The sequence below is a fragment of the Falco rusticolus genome, chromosome 18 (assembly GCF_015220075.1).
Source record: "Falco rusticolus isolate bFalRus1 chromosome 18, bFalRus1.pri, whole genome shotgun sequence".
In the NCBI taxonomy this organism is placed as follows: Eukaryota; Metazoa; Chordata; class Aves; order Falconiformes; family Falconidae; genus Falco; species Falco rusticolus.
The window spans coordinates 5,966,437-5,982,917 of NC_051204.1; the positions used below are offsets into that span (position 1 = coordinate 5,966,437).

The following is a 16,481-nucleotide window of genomic DNA, read 5'->3' on the forward strand; positions in this document are numbered from 1 at the left end:
GGGCAGCAGGTCACAGGGCTGAAGCCCTGCCCGCCCTCTAAGCTTGGGCTTCGTGGGAGCGAGCCGCGGGGCTGCTGTGCCGCTCGGCAGCGGGGAACTGCCACAGCGTGGCCAAGGAGACGATCAGTGTTTCCCGAAGCCTGTTCCCCTGCGCAGCTGTCTGACAAAACCAGCGTGGGAGACTCTTCCCCACACACGTGTGTGCCAGCCCCCGTGCACATGGGGTGCGGGGATGCTGCGGGGGTGGATGTGAGCCCCCCAACCTGAGTGTGACACCACAGCAGCATCTCTCTGCTAGAGCCTGCCGTGCTCCATCCCTGAGCTGCTGCAGGTTTCGGTTCGTTAAGGCTCTGCAAAGCGCTGATAATGACGAGGTGAGCTGCACAGCTGGGGGAGGGGAGAGGGCAGGGGCTTAGCCCCCTCCCTGCTCCCTGACCTCAGGAGTGTCCCTGTCCTGCCTTACCTTCCCCCTCTAAGTGCTTCTGCCCCCCACTTTTTCACAGAAGTGATGAAAACCAACGTGGCCACTGTTAATGAGGGTGTCAAGGTGGTTTTTGGCAGGGAGGGGGCCTGTTACACCGCTGTGACACCACTTTAAACAACCAACTTACTGGCAAGGCAAGCCTGGTGTGGTGCTTTCACCGGCAGCTTGGAGCTGCAGAGCTGGCACTGGGGGTACCCAAAGGCTTTTGTCACCAAGTGGGTATGTGAGTCCCCAGGGGAGAAGGGGGCGGGCACCCGGGTCCCAAGGAAGGCTCTTCCAAAAGAAGGGGGGGGTCCACGGGGAGGGACACACACAACCCCCCGCCGTGTTGCTCCCTGATGCCCCGTGGGGTTGGGAGGTGGCACACGAGGGAATCCTTTCCCTGGGTTCATCGAGGCTGTGGGAGGTGCTGGGAGGAGGAATCGGGTGCAATGATGCCCCTGGGAGGTGTAGGGAGCCCCCCTGGATGCTGGCTGCGCCAGGAACGGGGCTGGAACCTGATCACAGGTGGCACAGGAGAGGGTTTAGCTGGAGCAGTAGCGCAAAAATGCGTCCAAAAAGGTTTAAATGTGGGATGAGTTGTCCTGGGAAAGGATGAGGGATGCAACTGGGGGTTCAGGACCCTTGGTTTGGTGTTTCTGGGGGTCCAGGGCCTTCCTGGGGCAGTGGCCTCTGGGCTGAGCTGGGGGCACCGAAGTGCCTGAATTCCCCTGCCACTCTGGGGCACTCTGGTGGCTCAGCCATGCCCCTTGTCCGCCAGCTGAAGGTAGGCAGGGGCTGCCGCGAGACCCCCAGGGAGCAGGGGCTTGGGGCTGGTGATCTCCAGGCGTCCCTGTCCCACCCCGGCCACATCTCTGCGATGGAGGGATGAGTCCCTCCCATGCTGGTGGGAGCATCCGTTGCCTTGGGGCTCATAGCCCCCCTGTGCCCCCCAGGACAGTCCCTCCCATGGGTGCCTGTGGCTGTGCTGCATCCCTCCACGGGGCTGGCATCACCCTCCTGTGGTGCTGTACCCCCCCTATACCACAGCTGCAATAAACAGGAGTTTATTGGGGGTTTTCTCTCCCAAAAACTGTTGTTATCCCCTGGCGGGGAATGTGGCCTTGCAGCACCCCCCAAAACGGGGGCAGCGCTGGGGGGTCCTTGTTCCTGGTACTCCCTGAGGGTTATGCCCGGCTGTGGGTGGGGACCCCCCAGCACCCTCCCACTGGTGACAGACCAGGAACTGCTTCCACAGTGTTGGTGTCTTCCCCCAGCACCCAGAGCTGGGGTCCCGCAGCTGACACCAGCACCATCTGGGTACCGGGGCCCAGTTAGGGGACTCAGTACCAGCCGTGGGGAGCTTGCTACTGGTTGGGGGTCTTCAGTCCTACCTGGAGGCTCTGGTACTGGTTGGAGACATGGTACTGGTGAGAGCCTGGTACCAGCTGGGAGCACCAGTACTGGTTGGGCACCCCCGGAGTGGGCTGGGGGCTCTGGTGCTAGCAATGGACCAGTTAGGGCCTCGGGACCAGCCAGGGGGGCTTGGCACAGGCTGGGGAGCTTCAGTCCCGGCTGGGGGCCCAGTGCTGGTGTGGGAGGGTTTGGTACTGGCTGGGGGGTGATACCTGGGGGGGAGGGGTGGGGTGGTGTCTGGTACTGGCTGAGGAGTCCAGTCCTGGGGGAGGGGGGGTGTGTGTGTCCAGTACTGATGATCCTATACTGACTGGGGGGGGGGGTGTCTGGTACTGGCTGGGGGGGGGCAGTACTGGTGTGAGGGGTCCTGAACAGGCTGAGGGGGGCAGTACTGTTGGGGGTTCCTGTATGGGTTGGAGGGAGGGAGGGGGTGCTCTGGTACTGGTTTGGGGTGGGGGAGGCAGTGGTCTGGTACTGGCTGGCGGGTCCAGTCCTTGGCGGGGCATCCAGTACTGGTGGTCCTGTACTGACTGGGGGTGGTCTGGTACCGGCTGGGGCGGGGGGGGGGCAGTACCCAGTACTGGTGGGGGGGTGGTCTGGCGCGGTCCGGGGAGTCCCGTCCTCAGAAGGGGGGTCCAGTACTGGTGGCCCTCTGCTGACTTGGGGCGGGGGGGGCTCCGGTACCGCGTGGGGCCGGGGGTGATGCCGGCCGGGGGCTCCGGTACTGCAATGCCGCGGGGTGCCAGCGGCGCTGCGGCAGCCGGGGCGGGGGGGGCGGCGGGGCCCTGGCGGGGCGGGGCGGCCCCGGGGCGGGCGCTGCCGGTGCCGCTGCCGGTGCCGGGGCCGGGGGCGGCGGGGCCCGGTGCCGTGCGCGCGTGCAGGGGGCGGGGGCGGCGCTCCCGGCCCGGCGGCCGCTGCCTGCCCGGCCCGCGGCGGAGCGTCGGGCGGGACGGTCCCCGGCTCCGCGGGCCCGGCGCGGATTATGAGGGAGCCATGAGCCCGCTGCGGGGCTGGCTGCTGGCCGCGCTGCTCTCGCTCACCCCGCGGGCAGGTAGGTCCCGCTCCCCGGCCCCGCTCCCCGCACCGGGCCCCGCTCCCCGCACCGGGCCCCGCTCCCCGGCCCCGCTCCCCGCACCGGGCTCCGCACCCCGCACCCGCTCTCCGCTCCCCGCACCCGCTCTCCGCTCCCCGGCCCCGCTCCCCGGCCCCGCTCCGGCCCCGCCGCCGCTGCGGCTTTTTCGCTGCATCGACACATTTTTCCGCAGCGCCGCCCCGCAGCGCCCCGGGAGGGGCCGGGCCCTCCATCCCCCCCGGCCCCGCACCTGCCGCCCCGCAGCCCGGCCCCGGGGTGTCCCCGAGGGAGGTGTCCCCATGGCGGCCCCCCCCCCCCCCGTGTCCCCTGCGTGTCCCCGCGGGAGGTGTCCTCAGAGCGGCTCCTCTGTCCCCTGCGTGTCCCTCCAGGAGGTGTCCCCATCACGCCCCGACCCCTGTCCCCTGGGTGTCTCCTCCGAGGGCCCCCCCAGCCCTCCCGTCCCCTTGGTGTCCCCTCGGGGGTGCCACTGTAGAGGCCTTCCCTGTCCCCTGGACATACCCTTAGGAGGTGTCCCTAGCCCGGCCCCCCTGTCCCCTAGGCGTCCCCTCCAGGATGCGCACCTGTGCCCAGACACCCCCCGCCAGGTACAACGGCGTTGCTGGGGGTCCCCCACGTCCCCTGCCCCCCCCTCTGGGATGCATCACTTTACCACGACCCATGGGCGTCCCCTCTAGGACATGCCACTGCCCCGAGCTTCCCCTCCCGGGTACATCCCCATCCTGGTCCCCACATGTCCCCTGGGCACCCACCCCCCCAGCCCATGCTCCCTGGGTGTCCCTTCCTGGCCACAGCACCATGCCTGGGTGCCCCCCACCATGTCTGTCAGACTGGGACACATCCCATACCCACCCTCTGTGTCCCCTGGGCATCCCATCTAGGACACGCGTGGCCCCCTCGGGATGCAGTGCCACACTTTGTTCCACCCAGACCACATCCCAGCCCCCTGCCGTGTCCCCAGCCCTCCCTGGGCCACCGTGACCGGCTGCGCTGGCCCACAGGTCCCACCGCGCTGCAGCGGCGGCTGCCCCGGGCCGCATGGCCGGAGGGGCGGGTGGTTTCCCAGGTCACCCACCCCAGCAGGCTGGTGGGGCAGAGCGCGGGGGGAGAAGTCCAGAAGCATCAGCTGGACACCAGGGTCAGGAATGAGCCTAGAGGAGCAGGAGGAGGAGGAGGCCCTGTAAGTGAACTGCAGTTCCCCCATCCGCTCTCTTTCTGGGGTCCCTGGGCGGGTGGCAAGGTCCCTTGGTGGGTGGCAAGGTCCCTGGTGGGTGGTGGGATCCCCCAGCAGCTGCTGTCGCTGGCCTGGCTGCACCCTGGCACACGTGTGACCACCGGCATCATCCTCAGCTGGAGCCTTCATCCCTCCCTGGGGATCGCACCCGGCGTGTGCCGCCATGGCCGCGGGGTGTGGGTGCTGGGGGAGGTGAAATGGGAGCGGGCAGGCGGCGGCGGCGGCGGCAGTAGCGGCAGTACCGGCGGCAGTAGCGGCAGTACCGGCGGCAGTAGCGGCAGTACCGGCGGCAGTAGCGGCAGTACCGGCGGCAGCGGCAGCGGCCAGGGCTCCTGCAGAGTGAATGGGCTCATGGCTCCCGCTCCCGGCCACGTGGGAGCCGCCCCGCGCGTCTCACCCGGAGCCTCCCGGGGACCGGCACACGGGTCCCACCCGGGGCTGGGGGGGGCTTGGGGGGGGGGCGATGCCGTCGACCCCCGCCCCGGCCGGGAGGAAGGCGGAACGAATTGCCGCAGCCGCCGCAAAGCGGGTTTAAAACCGGTAAAGGCACCGGGCGCCAGGGGATTGGGGGTGTAAAGCCGGGGCGTGGCGGGGGGTATCATGAGGAGGAAGATGATGATGATGATGATGATGAGGAGGAGGAGGAGGAGGAGGAGGATGACGGAGCGGCTGCGCATCCTGGGGAATCTGGGTCTGAGTCCCGGCGGCAGCAGCAGAGCCCCGCTCCCGGGGAAGTTGCGCGGTGGCCAAGGGGCCGGCGGGGCCCCCAGGGAGGGGTGGGCTCCTCCGTGCACGCCCTGCGAAGCCCCCAGGGGATCCTCCCCCATGCCGGGGCTCGGCGGCTGCGCCTGCCGCGGAACTGGGTCAGCGCAGGGGGGAGGCACGGCCGGGGCCGAGGGGGGGCGGAGGGGGGGATGCTCCGGCAGCACTCACCCAAACGCGGCTCCGAGGTGGTGGGTGCGGGATGGGGGCCCTCCCCACGCTGCAGGAGCGATGATTTTGGGGCAAACCCCAGCGTTTCCCTTTATTTTTAACCCCCAAAAATTCCACATGAAATGCCCCTTTACAGGCTGCGTATTTGGCTTGGGGTTTTTAATTATTATATTAATTTTTTTCGGGGGGGGGGGGGGCGGGGGGCGGGGGGGGGGGTTGGCTCCGGCTGTCTTGCAGGGGCTGCACCTGGCACGAGTGAGCTTCGTGGTGCGTGCCTTCGGCTCGGCCTTCACCCTCGACCTCCAGCTGAACCAGTGAGCAGCCCCCAGGGGTCCTGGTGGGGCTGGGTGGCACCCGTTGTGGGGCTGGGGGCACCCGTTGTGGGGCTGGGGGCACCCGTTGTGGGGCTGGGGGCACCCACTGTGGGGCTGGGGGCACCCACTGTGGGGCTGCTGCTGCCGCCCAGCAGTAGGGAAGGGGTGGAGAGGCTGCGGGTGCTCGGGGACACGGGGCGGGCTGTGTGGAGCTGTCCCAGCTCCTGTGCCGGGGCGGCTGGTGGGGTGCCAGCACCCTCCCAGACTGGGGGGTCCCACACCAGGGTGATGCCGCATGGATGGGTGGTGAGCGGGTGCATGATGAGGGTACTGCCGGCAGGGCCACGGCTGCTGCCGTCTCCCTCCTTCTCCTACTCTTCCTCCCCACCGCCGCGGCCTCACCCCCCGCCTGCTCCTGGCAGCCACCTCCTCGCCTCCCACTACGTGGAGCGGCACATCGGCGCGGGCAGCAACGGCAGCCACAGCATGGTAAGCTGCGCGCCACGCCGGGCTGGGCCACACGGATCACACCGCGCCAATGCATGTCACGTCATGCCCAGGTCACACCATATCACACCAACCTGTGCCGTGCTGTGCCAGGTCACAACCGTATCACACCATGCCAATCCGTGCCGTGCTGTGTCACGCTGTATCACACCGCGCCAACCTGTCCCGTGCAGTACCAGGTCACGCTGTATCACACCGTGCCCATCCGTGCTGTGCTGTGCCGGGTCACGCTGGATCACACCGTGCTAACCTGTGCCGTGCCGTGCCAGGCCAGCTCTGGGGTCACAGTGGCAGATTTGTAAATCCAGCAGAGGCCCAGGAGCCGCCACCGGCCACTCAACATCTCCACCTGGGTGGTCTTGGGATGCCCCCCTGGCTCTGGGGTGCCCAGCCATGCATCGGGGTGCTGCCCCGGTGGGTGACGTGCACCTCACGTGGGTGCTGGTGCTGGGTGATGCCCAGGGTGCTTTGCCACGTGCTGCCAGCCTCACCTGGGGCAGCGGTGGGTGTCCCCGCGGGTGCCATGGGTGCCAGGTGTACCCTGGGATGCCAGGCAGCGAACCCCAGAGCCATCGGCCTGGAGATGCTGCCGAGGGGGGCAGCTGTCTGCACAGCACCGGGCAGGATGGGACCCAAGGGCAGGGGCAGGGTCTGGCCAGCTCCGACGCCTCTCCTGGCTCCGGCAGGGCACGGGGGAGCACTGCTACTACCAGGGCCGGATCCGGGGGCAGCCCCACTCCTTCGTGGCTCTCTCCAGCTGTCAGGGCCTGCAGTGAGTACCCCCCACCGCCGGGTGGGCCAAAAGGGGGGCTGGGGGGGGTCTGCACCCCTCTGCGCCCTGTCACCTCCCTCTTTCTTTACAGTGGGGTCTTCTATGACGGCAAAGCCACCTACCTGATCGAGCCCCAGGTGGGCGCCGAGCACGGGCAGGTGAGTGGTGGCAGCAGGACCAGCCACGTGCCTGCCTCAGTTTCTCCACTGCAGTGTTACGGGTCTGGCTACAGCCTAGGGGACACAGGGACGTGGCAGTCCCCCCTCCACACTGTCACAGCCCTATGTGGCCGTGACACTCGTCTCCCTGTGGCAGGGCCTTCGACCACACATTGTCCAGCGTGTACCCAGCTGCACGCGACCAGGTGAGCCTTTGCGCGGAGCTGGAGCTCATCCCCGAGGCCTGGTGATGGTGGCCACGGTGGCCATCATGGCTTCACGTCCTGTGCCCCACCAGCTCTGTCCCTTCCTTCCAGGCTGCCTCTTCCCTGTGCTGAACCCGCGCAGTGCAGGCGGGTTACCAAAGCTGCGGCAGCGGCGGCAGGTGAGCAGGGACAGTGGGGGACCTGGGGCAGGAGACAAGTGACATGGGGCAGGGGACAAGGATGCTTGACCCCAGCTGGTCCCCAGCTGGTGGCTCAGCCTCGCTGGGGTGGCCACTTGCCCATGGCATGGCTCTGCCACGGGTGCAGCCCAGCTCGCTCGTGGGGACAGGTGTTTGCAGGGTGCTGCTCCTCAGGGATGCCCTGGGGTCCCACTGGCAACACCAGAGGGGATCCCCAAGCTCCCCCAGGCAGCTTTTCCCTCTCCACGCACCCCAGACATCCCTTGTGGGCAGCCACTAAGGGGGACAACCCGCCTGTGGTGGGGCTCGGAGGGCAAATGCTGCCGGGGCCAGCTCAGCCGTGGGCTCCCGTGGCAGGTACGCCGAGCCCAGCACACCGTTCACAGCGAGACCAAGTACATCGAGCTGGCGGTGGTGAACGACCATCAGCTGGTGAGCCGGGGGGAGGGGGGGTCGGGGGCTGGTGGGGTGGGCTGGAGGGTTGAGGTGCCCCCCCCTGCCCAACCTGGCCCCTGGTGCCCCCCAGTTCCTGCAGCTCCGCAAGTCCGTGGTTCTCACCAGCAACTTTGCCAAGTCCGTGGTCAACCTGGCTGACATGGTGAGAGAGGGTCCGGGGGGGGGGGGGGGAGTGTCCCGGCCACCCGGTGGCTTTGTTGGGGGGGTGGTGGGTGGGGGGGGGGGGGGGTGTTGACCCCCAGGGGGTTTATCCCTGGAGGGTGTGGTTGTCCCCAGTGCCTGGTGGGTCTGTCCCCAGGGGTTTGTCCCTGGTGGCTTTGTCTCCTGGGGGTGGGTTTCATTCCCAGGGGGTTTGTCCCTGGTGGGTCAGTCCGGGGTCTGTCCCTGGGGAGTTGGTCCTCAGCACCTGGGAGGTTGGCTCCTCGGGGATTTGTCCCCAGGGGTTTCATCTACAGCATGTGGTGGGTTTGTCCTACTGGTGGTTTGTCCCTGGGTGAATTGTCCCAGGGGGGCTGTGCCCCGCTCTGGGGCTGGCTGGGTGGGTGGTGGTGGTGTAATTTGTCCCCAGGGAGTTTTTCGCCAGGGGTTCATCCCTGGTGGCTTTGTCCCTGGGAGGGTTGTCCCTGGCTGGGATTGTCCCTGACAGCTGATGGGTTTGTCCTAGCCAGGGCTTTCATCCCCAGTGCCATCCCCTCGTTGTCCCTTCATCCCCGCAGATCTACAAGGAGCAGCTCAACACGCGCATCGTGCTGGTGGCCATGGAGACATGGGCCTCGGAGGACCGGATCCGGATGGGGGAGGATTCCCTGGAGACCCTGAACGAGTTCGTGAAGTACCGGCGCGAGGGGCCGGCAGAGCAGAGTGACACCGTCCACCTCTTCTCGTGAGTGCCGCGTCCACGTCACCTCCCCGGGGCCAGGGGCTGCTGCTGCCTGTCCCCACCATCCTCACCGTCCTCTGCCTTGCAGGGGTCGCACATTTCAGAGCAGCCGCAGCGGCACCGCCTTCGTGGGGGGCATCTGCTCACCCGCCCGTGCGGGGGGGGTCAACGAGGTGAGTGCGGCGAGACCCCCATGAGAGCGGGCTGGGGGTCAGGGGGGTCCCTCTGGTGACTCCCCCATCCCTCCCGCGCAGTACGGCAACGTGGCCGCCATGGCAGTGACACTGGCGCAGACACTGGGGCAGAACGTGGGCATGATGTGGAATAAGCACCGCATGGCTGCAGGTACCCGCTGTCCCCCCGGGAGCGGGATGGGGACAGTGTGGGGGACACCCCCTGGTGCCACCAAGCTGGCGGTGGGACAGCCCACGCTCCCAGCCCCTCTCCTCTCCTCCCAGGGGACTGCCGGTGTCCGGACTCGTGGCTGGGCTGCATCATGGAGGACACAGGGTGGGTGCCTGCTCAGGGTGGCACTGCCACCATCCCCTGCATGCCCCGTGTCACTGCTCCCAGCGGGGGAGGGGGGGGGTCCTGCCCCATTTGGGTGCCAGGCGGGTGGCACGGGGGGGTGATGGTGGCCCCTGCCCTGCAGGTACTACCTCCCCCGCAAGTTCTCCCGCTGCAGCATCGACGAGTACAACCAGTTCCTGCAGGACGGCGGTGGCAGCTGCCTCTTCAACAAACCCCTGAAGGTAACGGGGCCCCCCAGCCCCCCCGACCCTGAGGCAGCTGTCGCAGGGGGGGCACAATGCTCTGGGGGCAGCTCCGAGGGTCCCCTGGGACTCACGGTCTCCCCCAGCCCCTGCCATGTCCAAGGTAACAGCACCAGCACTGACCCCTGTGTCCCCGGTGGGGGCCAGAGCCGGACCCTTGCGCTCGGCAGCAGCAAGCGAGCGGTCTGGGCGTCCTGCCGTTCCCTGGGGACACGATGCCCTTTTTGGGGGGCTCGTGGCAGCACCCAGCTGGGGGCTCCCCCAGCATCTCTCATGTGTGTGTCGTGTCCTTCTGCTTGGTCCTGGCAGCTCCTGGACCCTCCAGAGTGTGGCAATGGCTTCGTGGAGGCGGGCGAGGAGTGCGACTGCGGCTCGCTGGCGGTGAGCGGGGACCGGGCTCTGCTCGCCACGGTCGTGCTGGGGCCACCGGCATTGCCGGGTGGCTGATACGCTGTGGCTGTGGCTGCTGTCCCAGCAGGAGTGCGCCAAGAGCGGGGGAAACTGCTGCAAGAAGTGCACGCTGACCCACGACGCCATGTGCAGCGACGGGCTCTGCTGCAAAGGCTGCAAGGTCCGGGGCTGGGGGGTCTGGAGCTGGCGTCCCACGGGGCCGGATTCGGTGGGCTGCTGGGGGTCCCATGCCACAGGCTCCTGATGTGGCGGCTTCATCCCCTGGGTGCAGTACGAGCCACGTGGCGTGTCCTGCCGGGAGGCCGTGAACGAATGTGACATCCCTGAGAGCTGCACCGGGGACTCCAGCCAGGTGAGCCGGGCTGGGGTGGACACGGCGCGACATGTAGCGGGGCCACGCGGCATCACCCATCCTCTTCTCCGTGTACCCCCAGTGTCCGCCCAACCTCCACAAGCTGGATGGCTACTTCTGTGAAAACGAGCAGGTGAGTCCGGCGCAGCGGGACGTGGCCATGGTGTCAGGCATGTCCCCGTGGGCTCCAGCATCCTGGCGCTTGCGCAAGCTGGCGGCTGCGGCCGTGGCTGAGCCACGCAGCGGGGTGAGCCGGCTCCCGTGGCTCCCCTGCGAGCCAGGGCTGCGGTCCCTGTGCCGTGTGCCTTCCACGCGTGTGGCCGTGGACCCGTATCCCACAAGACTTCCCAAGCATCCACAGCTGCAGCCTGTGCTGACTCGCCCGTGGCGATGGGTCGTGCGAACCCTCCGTGCGCACACGTGCGGGGGTCCCTGTGCCCCAACACCGTCCCGTGGCTGCGTGCATGCACACGTGGCTCCCCGGACCCTGTGCCACGTGAACCTGCCCATGCAGGTGGTCCTGGGGCCAAGCACGCACGTGGGGGGGTGCCATCGTCCTTGCAGCACCCCCATGGCCGCCCACACGTGCATGAGCCCCCCCTGCAGCCCCGACCCCTCTCCCTGCTTCCCAGGGACGATGCTACGGTGGGCGCTGCAAGACAAGAGACCGGCAGTGCAACGCGTTGTGGGGCCATGGTAAGTGTCAGCCCTGGGGTGGCTTTGCTAGGGGCGGGGAGGGGGGACAGCAGGTGATGAGCGAGTGACATTTTTTCCCAGGCTCGGCTGAGCGCTTCTGCTATGAGAAGCTCAATGTGGAGGGGACGGAGAGGGGCAACTGCGGGCACGAGGGTCTGGGCTGGATGCAGTGCAACAAGCAGTGAGTGAGCCGTGTCCTGCGTCCCCTCACGGGTGCCACCTGCCCACACCAGTGATGCCACTGGTGCCTTGCAGGGATGTTCTCTGCGGCTTCCTCCTCTGCGCCAACATCTCGGGTGCGCCCCGGCTGGGTGAGCTCAGCGGCGAGATCACCACCACCACCTTCTTCCACCAAAACCGCTACGTGGACTGCAGGTGGGTGCCACCGCTGTGGGGACAGGGATGTCCGGGGGGGGGTCCCAGTGTCACCTGCTCTCGCCATCCTGGTGCAGGGGAGGCCACGTGCAGCTGGTGGACGGCTCGGACCTGAGCTACGTGGAGGACGGGACGCCCTGCGGCCCCGGCATGCTGTGTCTCGACCGCAAATGCCTTCCAGCCACCGCCTTTAACTTCAGCTCCTGCCCCGGCAGCTGGGATGGGAAGATCTGCTTCGACCACGGGGTGAGGGACATGGAGGGGGACAAATGGGACCTCAGGGGGGTGCCACAGCGGTGGGCAGGGTGACACTGTCCCCTCACAGGTTTGCAGCAATGAGGGCAAGTGCATCTGCCGGGCCGAGTGGACAGGGAAGGACTGCAGCGTCTACGACCCCATCCCTGAGCCAAAGCCAACGGGAGAGACTGAACGATACAAGGGTCCGTGCACCCCGCGGGGTGGGGGGGGTGTGGGGGTGCTCCCCACATCCCTGCCACCCCCCGTCCCCACCGGCGGGGGTGTCCTGCTTTGTTCCCAGCCACCCCCAGGGTGTCCCCCCCACCCTGGTGCCGCAGCTCAGCTGGGCACAGCTGGCTCTCGCCCCCTCCCCGGTCCCCAGGGCACTAGCGCTGCCCTGGGGCTGTGTCCCCTCCCCACTGATGTGTGTCGATGTCCCCTCCTCCCTGTCCCCTCTGTCACAGGTCCCAGTGGCACCAATATCATTATCGGCTCCATCGCGGGGGCCGTGCTGGTGGCTGCCATCGTCCTAGGGGGGACAGGCTGGGGATTTAAGTAAGCAGCCACTGCATGGCTCGTCCCCCCCCGCTGCTGTCACCAGCCACGTCCCCCCTGCTCACCATCACTGCGCCAGGGCCAGCCCCAACGCTCCTGGGGACACCCGTGGGTGGGGGCACTGCCAGTCTCCCCCCCGCTGGGCATCACTTGTGCTGTGGTCCCCTGCGGGCTGGGGCTGCCTGGTTCCTGTGTCCCTGCCTCGTCCCTTGTCCCCAGCCCCTGCCTGCTGTCCTGGCCCTGCCTGCCCTGCCTGCACGTGGCGCTGGGGGTTCACTGTCACCCTGGCCCCTCACTCAGTCCTGGCCATGTCCGTCCCTGAGCATGGGGTACTGGGGTGGGGGCTGTGTCGGTGGCCCCCGTGCGTGTGCTGCTGCCTGGCACTGGGACACGTCTGCTGCCTGTGGGACCAGGGACACTGCAGGCGGGTGACACTGGGGAGGACGGCAGGGACACAGGGGTGGCACTAACTCTCCTCTCTTCTCCCCCCTGCCACCCCCCAAGGAACATCCGCCGAGGAAGGTACGACCCGGCGCAGCAGGGAGTGTAACTGCCCCCCCCCCCCCCCTCGTCTCCTCCTCGTCACCGTTAATGTCACCATCACCGTCCGGCAGCCTGACAGCGTGGGAGCCCCCCGGCCGGGCCCGTCTGTCCATGTCGCTGTGTGTCCGGCCGTGCTGTCTCCATCTCTGTGCCCCTCACAGCTGAAAAGAGACAGCGGCTGGGGGGGGCCTGGCAGCAGCCCCCCCCGGTGCTAGCTCTATTCAGCTCAGTGTCCCCCCGTGTGTCCCCACCGTGTCACAGCCCCACACTAAACGCACCCCACTTCTGTGTTGCAGGTCCGGGGGGGCCTGAGCAGGGCTGCGCTGCCCCACACACCCTCCCCAGCACCTCATTAACAGCAATTCAATGGGGCACCGCTGCTGAGAGCCCGGCTGAGGAGGAAAGCTGGGGGGGGCACCCGGGACCACCCCCCCCGACCCCCACCGCACCACCACGAATGTACACAGCCCCCAGCCCCGACCCTGGGGCTGGCAGTACTCCCAGCACTGGGATGAATGTACCTGCAGGGGTGAGCGGGGACACCCCCCCCCTCAGCCCCACATCCCCCCCTCTGACCCCCATCAGCATCTTCCGGCTTGGGGGCCTGGGTCCTCCAAACAGCAAGCCAGTATAGCCCAGAATGAGGCCAGTACACCCCAGCACCAGGCCAGCACCCCTCCCCAGTGCAGGGCCTGGGAGCCATGTCCCCCCCAGCCCAGACGCCAGGTCTGGGATGGGGTCCATGGGGGCTGGGATGGCACCCCCAGACGTGCCCCCCCCCCCCCCCCAAGCAGCTCAGCATGTGAGGCATGTCCCCCCCAAACTCCCTCCTGCTCCCAAATCTCATGGCTGTGCCCACCCAGCTGTGGGAGACCAAGGTCCCCAGCACTGGGGACTGTCACCCATGGGTGAGCTCCAAACTGGTGGCACTGGGGTGAGGGGAGTGGGGGACAGGTGACAGCAGGGCCCACCTTGGGTGTCTGGGGTACAGGGTGAGCCCCGGGCTGGTGGCACATGGGGCTGCCTGGGGGGTGTCACCCCAGTTCCACAGCAGGCTGGTGGCACCTGTCCCCTGGTGTCCAGCACCTGCTGGGTGTCCTCATCCCCATGGCAGGTGGGTGGGATGTGTCACCCCATCCCCACGTCACCCTGCATGGGGTGGCTCCATGAGGCCACCCAACCCACAGCACCACAGAGCACCGGGAGCCCACACCAGTCCCTGCAACCACTGATGACGCTGCATCGTGTGGCAACACTCCTGGTGACACTTGGTGGGGGGACAGGGGGGAACAACACTCCATGTCCACAGCAGGTTGGGGGTGGCCCCTTAGTGCCCTCCCTTAACCACCTCTGGGCCCCTTTGCCAAGGGGGTAGAGGGTGACCAAGGATGTCCCCAAGCTCAGCCATGGCTGAGGCATGTGGTGGCCCCCAGCACTGTGTGACAGCCCAGCTGGGCACCCACAGCACCCATGGGTGCCTTGGCTGTGGTGGCACCAGCCAGGACTGGGAGGTGACAGCAGGACAGGGGGTGGGCAGATGTCCCCAGGCTTGGCTTTGGTGGCGGCTCGCCATGTGACCTATCAGCAATGGGCTGGAGAACACAGGACCTGGGGCCACCACCAGCACAGGGGGTCTGGCCCAACCCCCTCACCTCCAGCACTGTCACCACAATGTCCCCACAGCTGTCATGGCCACAGTGCTGGGGTGGTCCCCGCAGCGAGGGGATGCCCCTTGTTTCAGAGTAAGAAGCCGCCATTGTCACTGGGTTTGGGGACATTAATATATATATATATATATATATATAAAAAAAATATTGGGTTTTTTTTTCTTAATGATTTTAATGCTGTAAGGTCAGGCAGTACCACTGGTGCTGCCGCGGACGTGCCAGGGAGGGAGCGCGGCTGGGATGGGGGGTGCACCCAGTGCTTCCAGATCCAAGAGAGCAAACCTTCCCCCTCCCCGGACCCCCTCCCACCCCCAGCAGACCGAGCTGATGGGCCCCATCCCAGCACGTGGCAGCGGACAAGCACACTGGGGGGGTGGTAAACCCCCGCCCCGCCAACTCACCGCCGGCCTCACCGCCATCCTGCACCGCCTCGCTCTGCGCTACCGCCCACAGCTGGGATGGGGCCTGGGGTCATGGGGTGGGGGCTTTGCTGCCCACAGCCGAACACTCGCGCCTCATCTCGCACTCCTGCTTTGCACGCACCGGGGAGCTGCCATCGCCGCTGCCGGAGCTGCCGTTGCCGGAGCCGCCACGTGCTCCTCGCTCGGCCCTGGCTTCAGTCCCCGGGAAGCCTCCTGCAATGTTGCAGAATTTATTTACAATAAAGATTTGGAAAACAATGGGATTTCTGCTTTTCACCAGTGCTGGGGGTGGGAAGCACGGTGCCAGGGTGGCACAAGCCTCCCCAAATTTCATCCACGAGGATGCTCCAGCCCCTGGTCCCCTCCACCTCATCCCACCGATGGCCTCCCCATGTCCCACACTCCCCCCTGGCCCCTCTCCAGTTCATTTCTCAGTCGGGGTTCCCATCGTATGGAGACGATGGCATGTGTCGAGTGCTCCCCCTCTGCGCTTCTGCCCAGCTGGGGACCCTGCCCCACCGCAGGGACACGTGGCTCCCTGTCCCACCACAGAGACGCTCAGTCCTGCGCCTGTCCCAGAGTGAGGACACTGCTCCATCCCTGTCACCCCGTGCGCACCAGTCACTGTCCCAGCATGGGGACCGGTCCCTTGCTCATCTCTGGGACACAAAGGCTGCTCAGGGACACAGGGACAGGTTCCCACCCCCTCCCAGGGACATAGGCTGGGTTAGTGCCGTGCAGGATCCCGCCTGGCTCTGCAGCAGGGTGAGCAGCCCCTGGCAGATGGGGACTCGGGGATAGGGCCCCACAAGGATGGAGCATCTTCCCGTGAGACCGAGCGGGTGGTGCTCGGCACCGCCGCCTCCTGCTCGGCACATCAGCCACGAGAGGGCTCCCCCAGCCCAGCCGCGACGGAGCGGGGGATGCTCCGACTTCCCCGAGCTGCTCCAGGGCCACGCGCGCCCCCGCAGCGCCCAGCCCCGAGCTGGCCGGACGGAGCCCGAGGACAAAGGCACCGGCTGGGGAAGGGGCTGCAGCCCGCCCTCCCTGTTCAGCGCCCTTTGATGGCAAAGTCGGTGGCAGATGGGGGACACCACACGAGTGTTGCTGCCGCCCCCCTTGGCACTGGCAGCAGCAGGAGAGGCCCAGCAGCCCCCTGCCCACAGAACGTTACTTCCCGGGGGGGGTCCCTTCTCTGCCAGCCAGGGACAAGGGTGGGATTCAGGGCAACAACCCACCCCGGAGCGGCTGAGCCCCCAACCTGTGGGGCTGGGGGCGCCCCTTGCCCTGCAGAGCCCCCGAGGGACCCACTCTGGTGCGCGGCACAAAACCACACCTGGATTCAGTGCCGCGGAGACTCGCGTCCCAGTCTGCTGGGGTGCGTGACGACACGTGCTGCCAGCTCTGCCCCACTTGCAGTGCTGGGGGTGCCCGGGAGCACCTTGGGGTGCTGCCCGGGTGCTCCTCGGGGTGCTGCCTCCCGCAGGGGGACCCACCCCCAGGCAGGGTCTCTCTCCTCGTTTCAGAAGGGTCAAGTCCATCTTATTAAAGCAATCACCGTCACCCGCTCGCTCTGTCCCCTCCAGCCAAGGCCTCGCAGGAGGCAGTGAGGGGCGGGGAAGATGCCGGAGGAGCCTCCGGCCATGGCAGGGAGTGCGAGGCCAGCAGCCAGCTGAGCTGGGGGGGTCTGTGGCAGGAGCCACCCCCCATCCTCACTGCCTCCTCAGCCGCAGGGTCCTCCCCTGGCAGGGCAAGGCTCAGAGCAAACAGCCCGTTTCTCCCTGTGCTGTCGTGAGCCTGCTACAGCCGAGATGTCTTTAT

The 16,481-nt window shown here is 67.4% G+C and overlaps 1 protein-coding gene across 4 annotated transcripts; it reads left to right on the forward strand.

Annotated features, from left to right (window-relative positions):
- The first annotated feature begins 2,763 nt into the window (after window positions 1-2,763).
- Window positions 2,764-14,918, forward strand: ADAM11 (ADAM metallopeptidase domain 11). Of its 4 annotated transcripts, XM_037411465.1 has the most exons (27): window positions 2,764-2,930; window positions 3,971-4,149; window positions 5,374-5,450; window positions 5,873-5,939; window positions 6,644-6,729; window positions 6,821-6,887; window positions 7,045-7,093; window positions 7,205-7,272; window positions 7,651-7,725; window positions 7,820-7,891; window positions 8,466-8,632; window positions 8,718-8,802; window positions 8,884-8,974; window positions 9,088-9,139; window positions 9,282-9,381; window positions 9,712-9,783; window positions 9,881-9,973; window positions 10,085-10,165; window positions 10,248-10,298; window positions 10,798-10,861; window positions 10,943-11,042; window positions 11,117-11,236; window positions 11,314-11,482; window positions 11,562-11,676; window positions 11,938-12,028; window positions 12,533-12,550; window positions 12,868-13,003. In XM_037411465.1, the coding sequence occupies exons 1-27, from the start codon at window positions 2,873-2,875 to the stop codon at window positions 12,881-12,883; spliced, it is 2,283 nt and encodes a 760-aa protein (XP_037267362.1). In that variant the 5' UTR covers window positions 2,764-2,872; the 3' UTR covers window positions 12,884-13,003. The 4 variants fall into 4 exon arrangements, with proteins under 4 accessions (XP_037267362.1, XP_037267360.1, XP_037267361.1 ...); XM_037411463.1 differs by lacking the exon at window positions 11,938-12,028 and having other exon boundaries at window positions 12,868-14,918; XM_037411464.1 differs by lacking the exon at window positions 12,868-13,003 and having other exon boundaries at window positions 12,533-12,696.
- Window positions 14,919-16,481: the final 1,563 nt, after the last annotated feature.

What these genes read in the sequence shown, in the direction of transcription:
- ADAM11 (XM_037411463.1), top strand. Translation starts at nt 2,873, where the DNA reads ATGAGCCCGCTGCGGGGCTGGCTGCTGGCCGCGCTGCTCTCGCTCACC. An exon ending in TCTTCAACAAACCCCTGAAG is followed by an intron (nt 9,382 to 9,711) that starts GTAACGGGGCCC and finishes TGGTCCTGGCAG; the next exon opens with CTCCTGGACCCTCCAGAGTG. An exon ending in TCTGCTGCAAAGGCTGCAAG is followed by an intron (nt 9,974 to 10,084) that starts GTCCGGGGCTGG and finishes CCCTGGGTGCAG; the next exon opens with TACGAGCCACGTGGCGTGTC.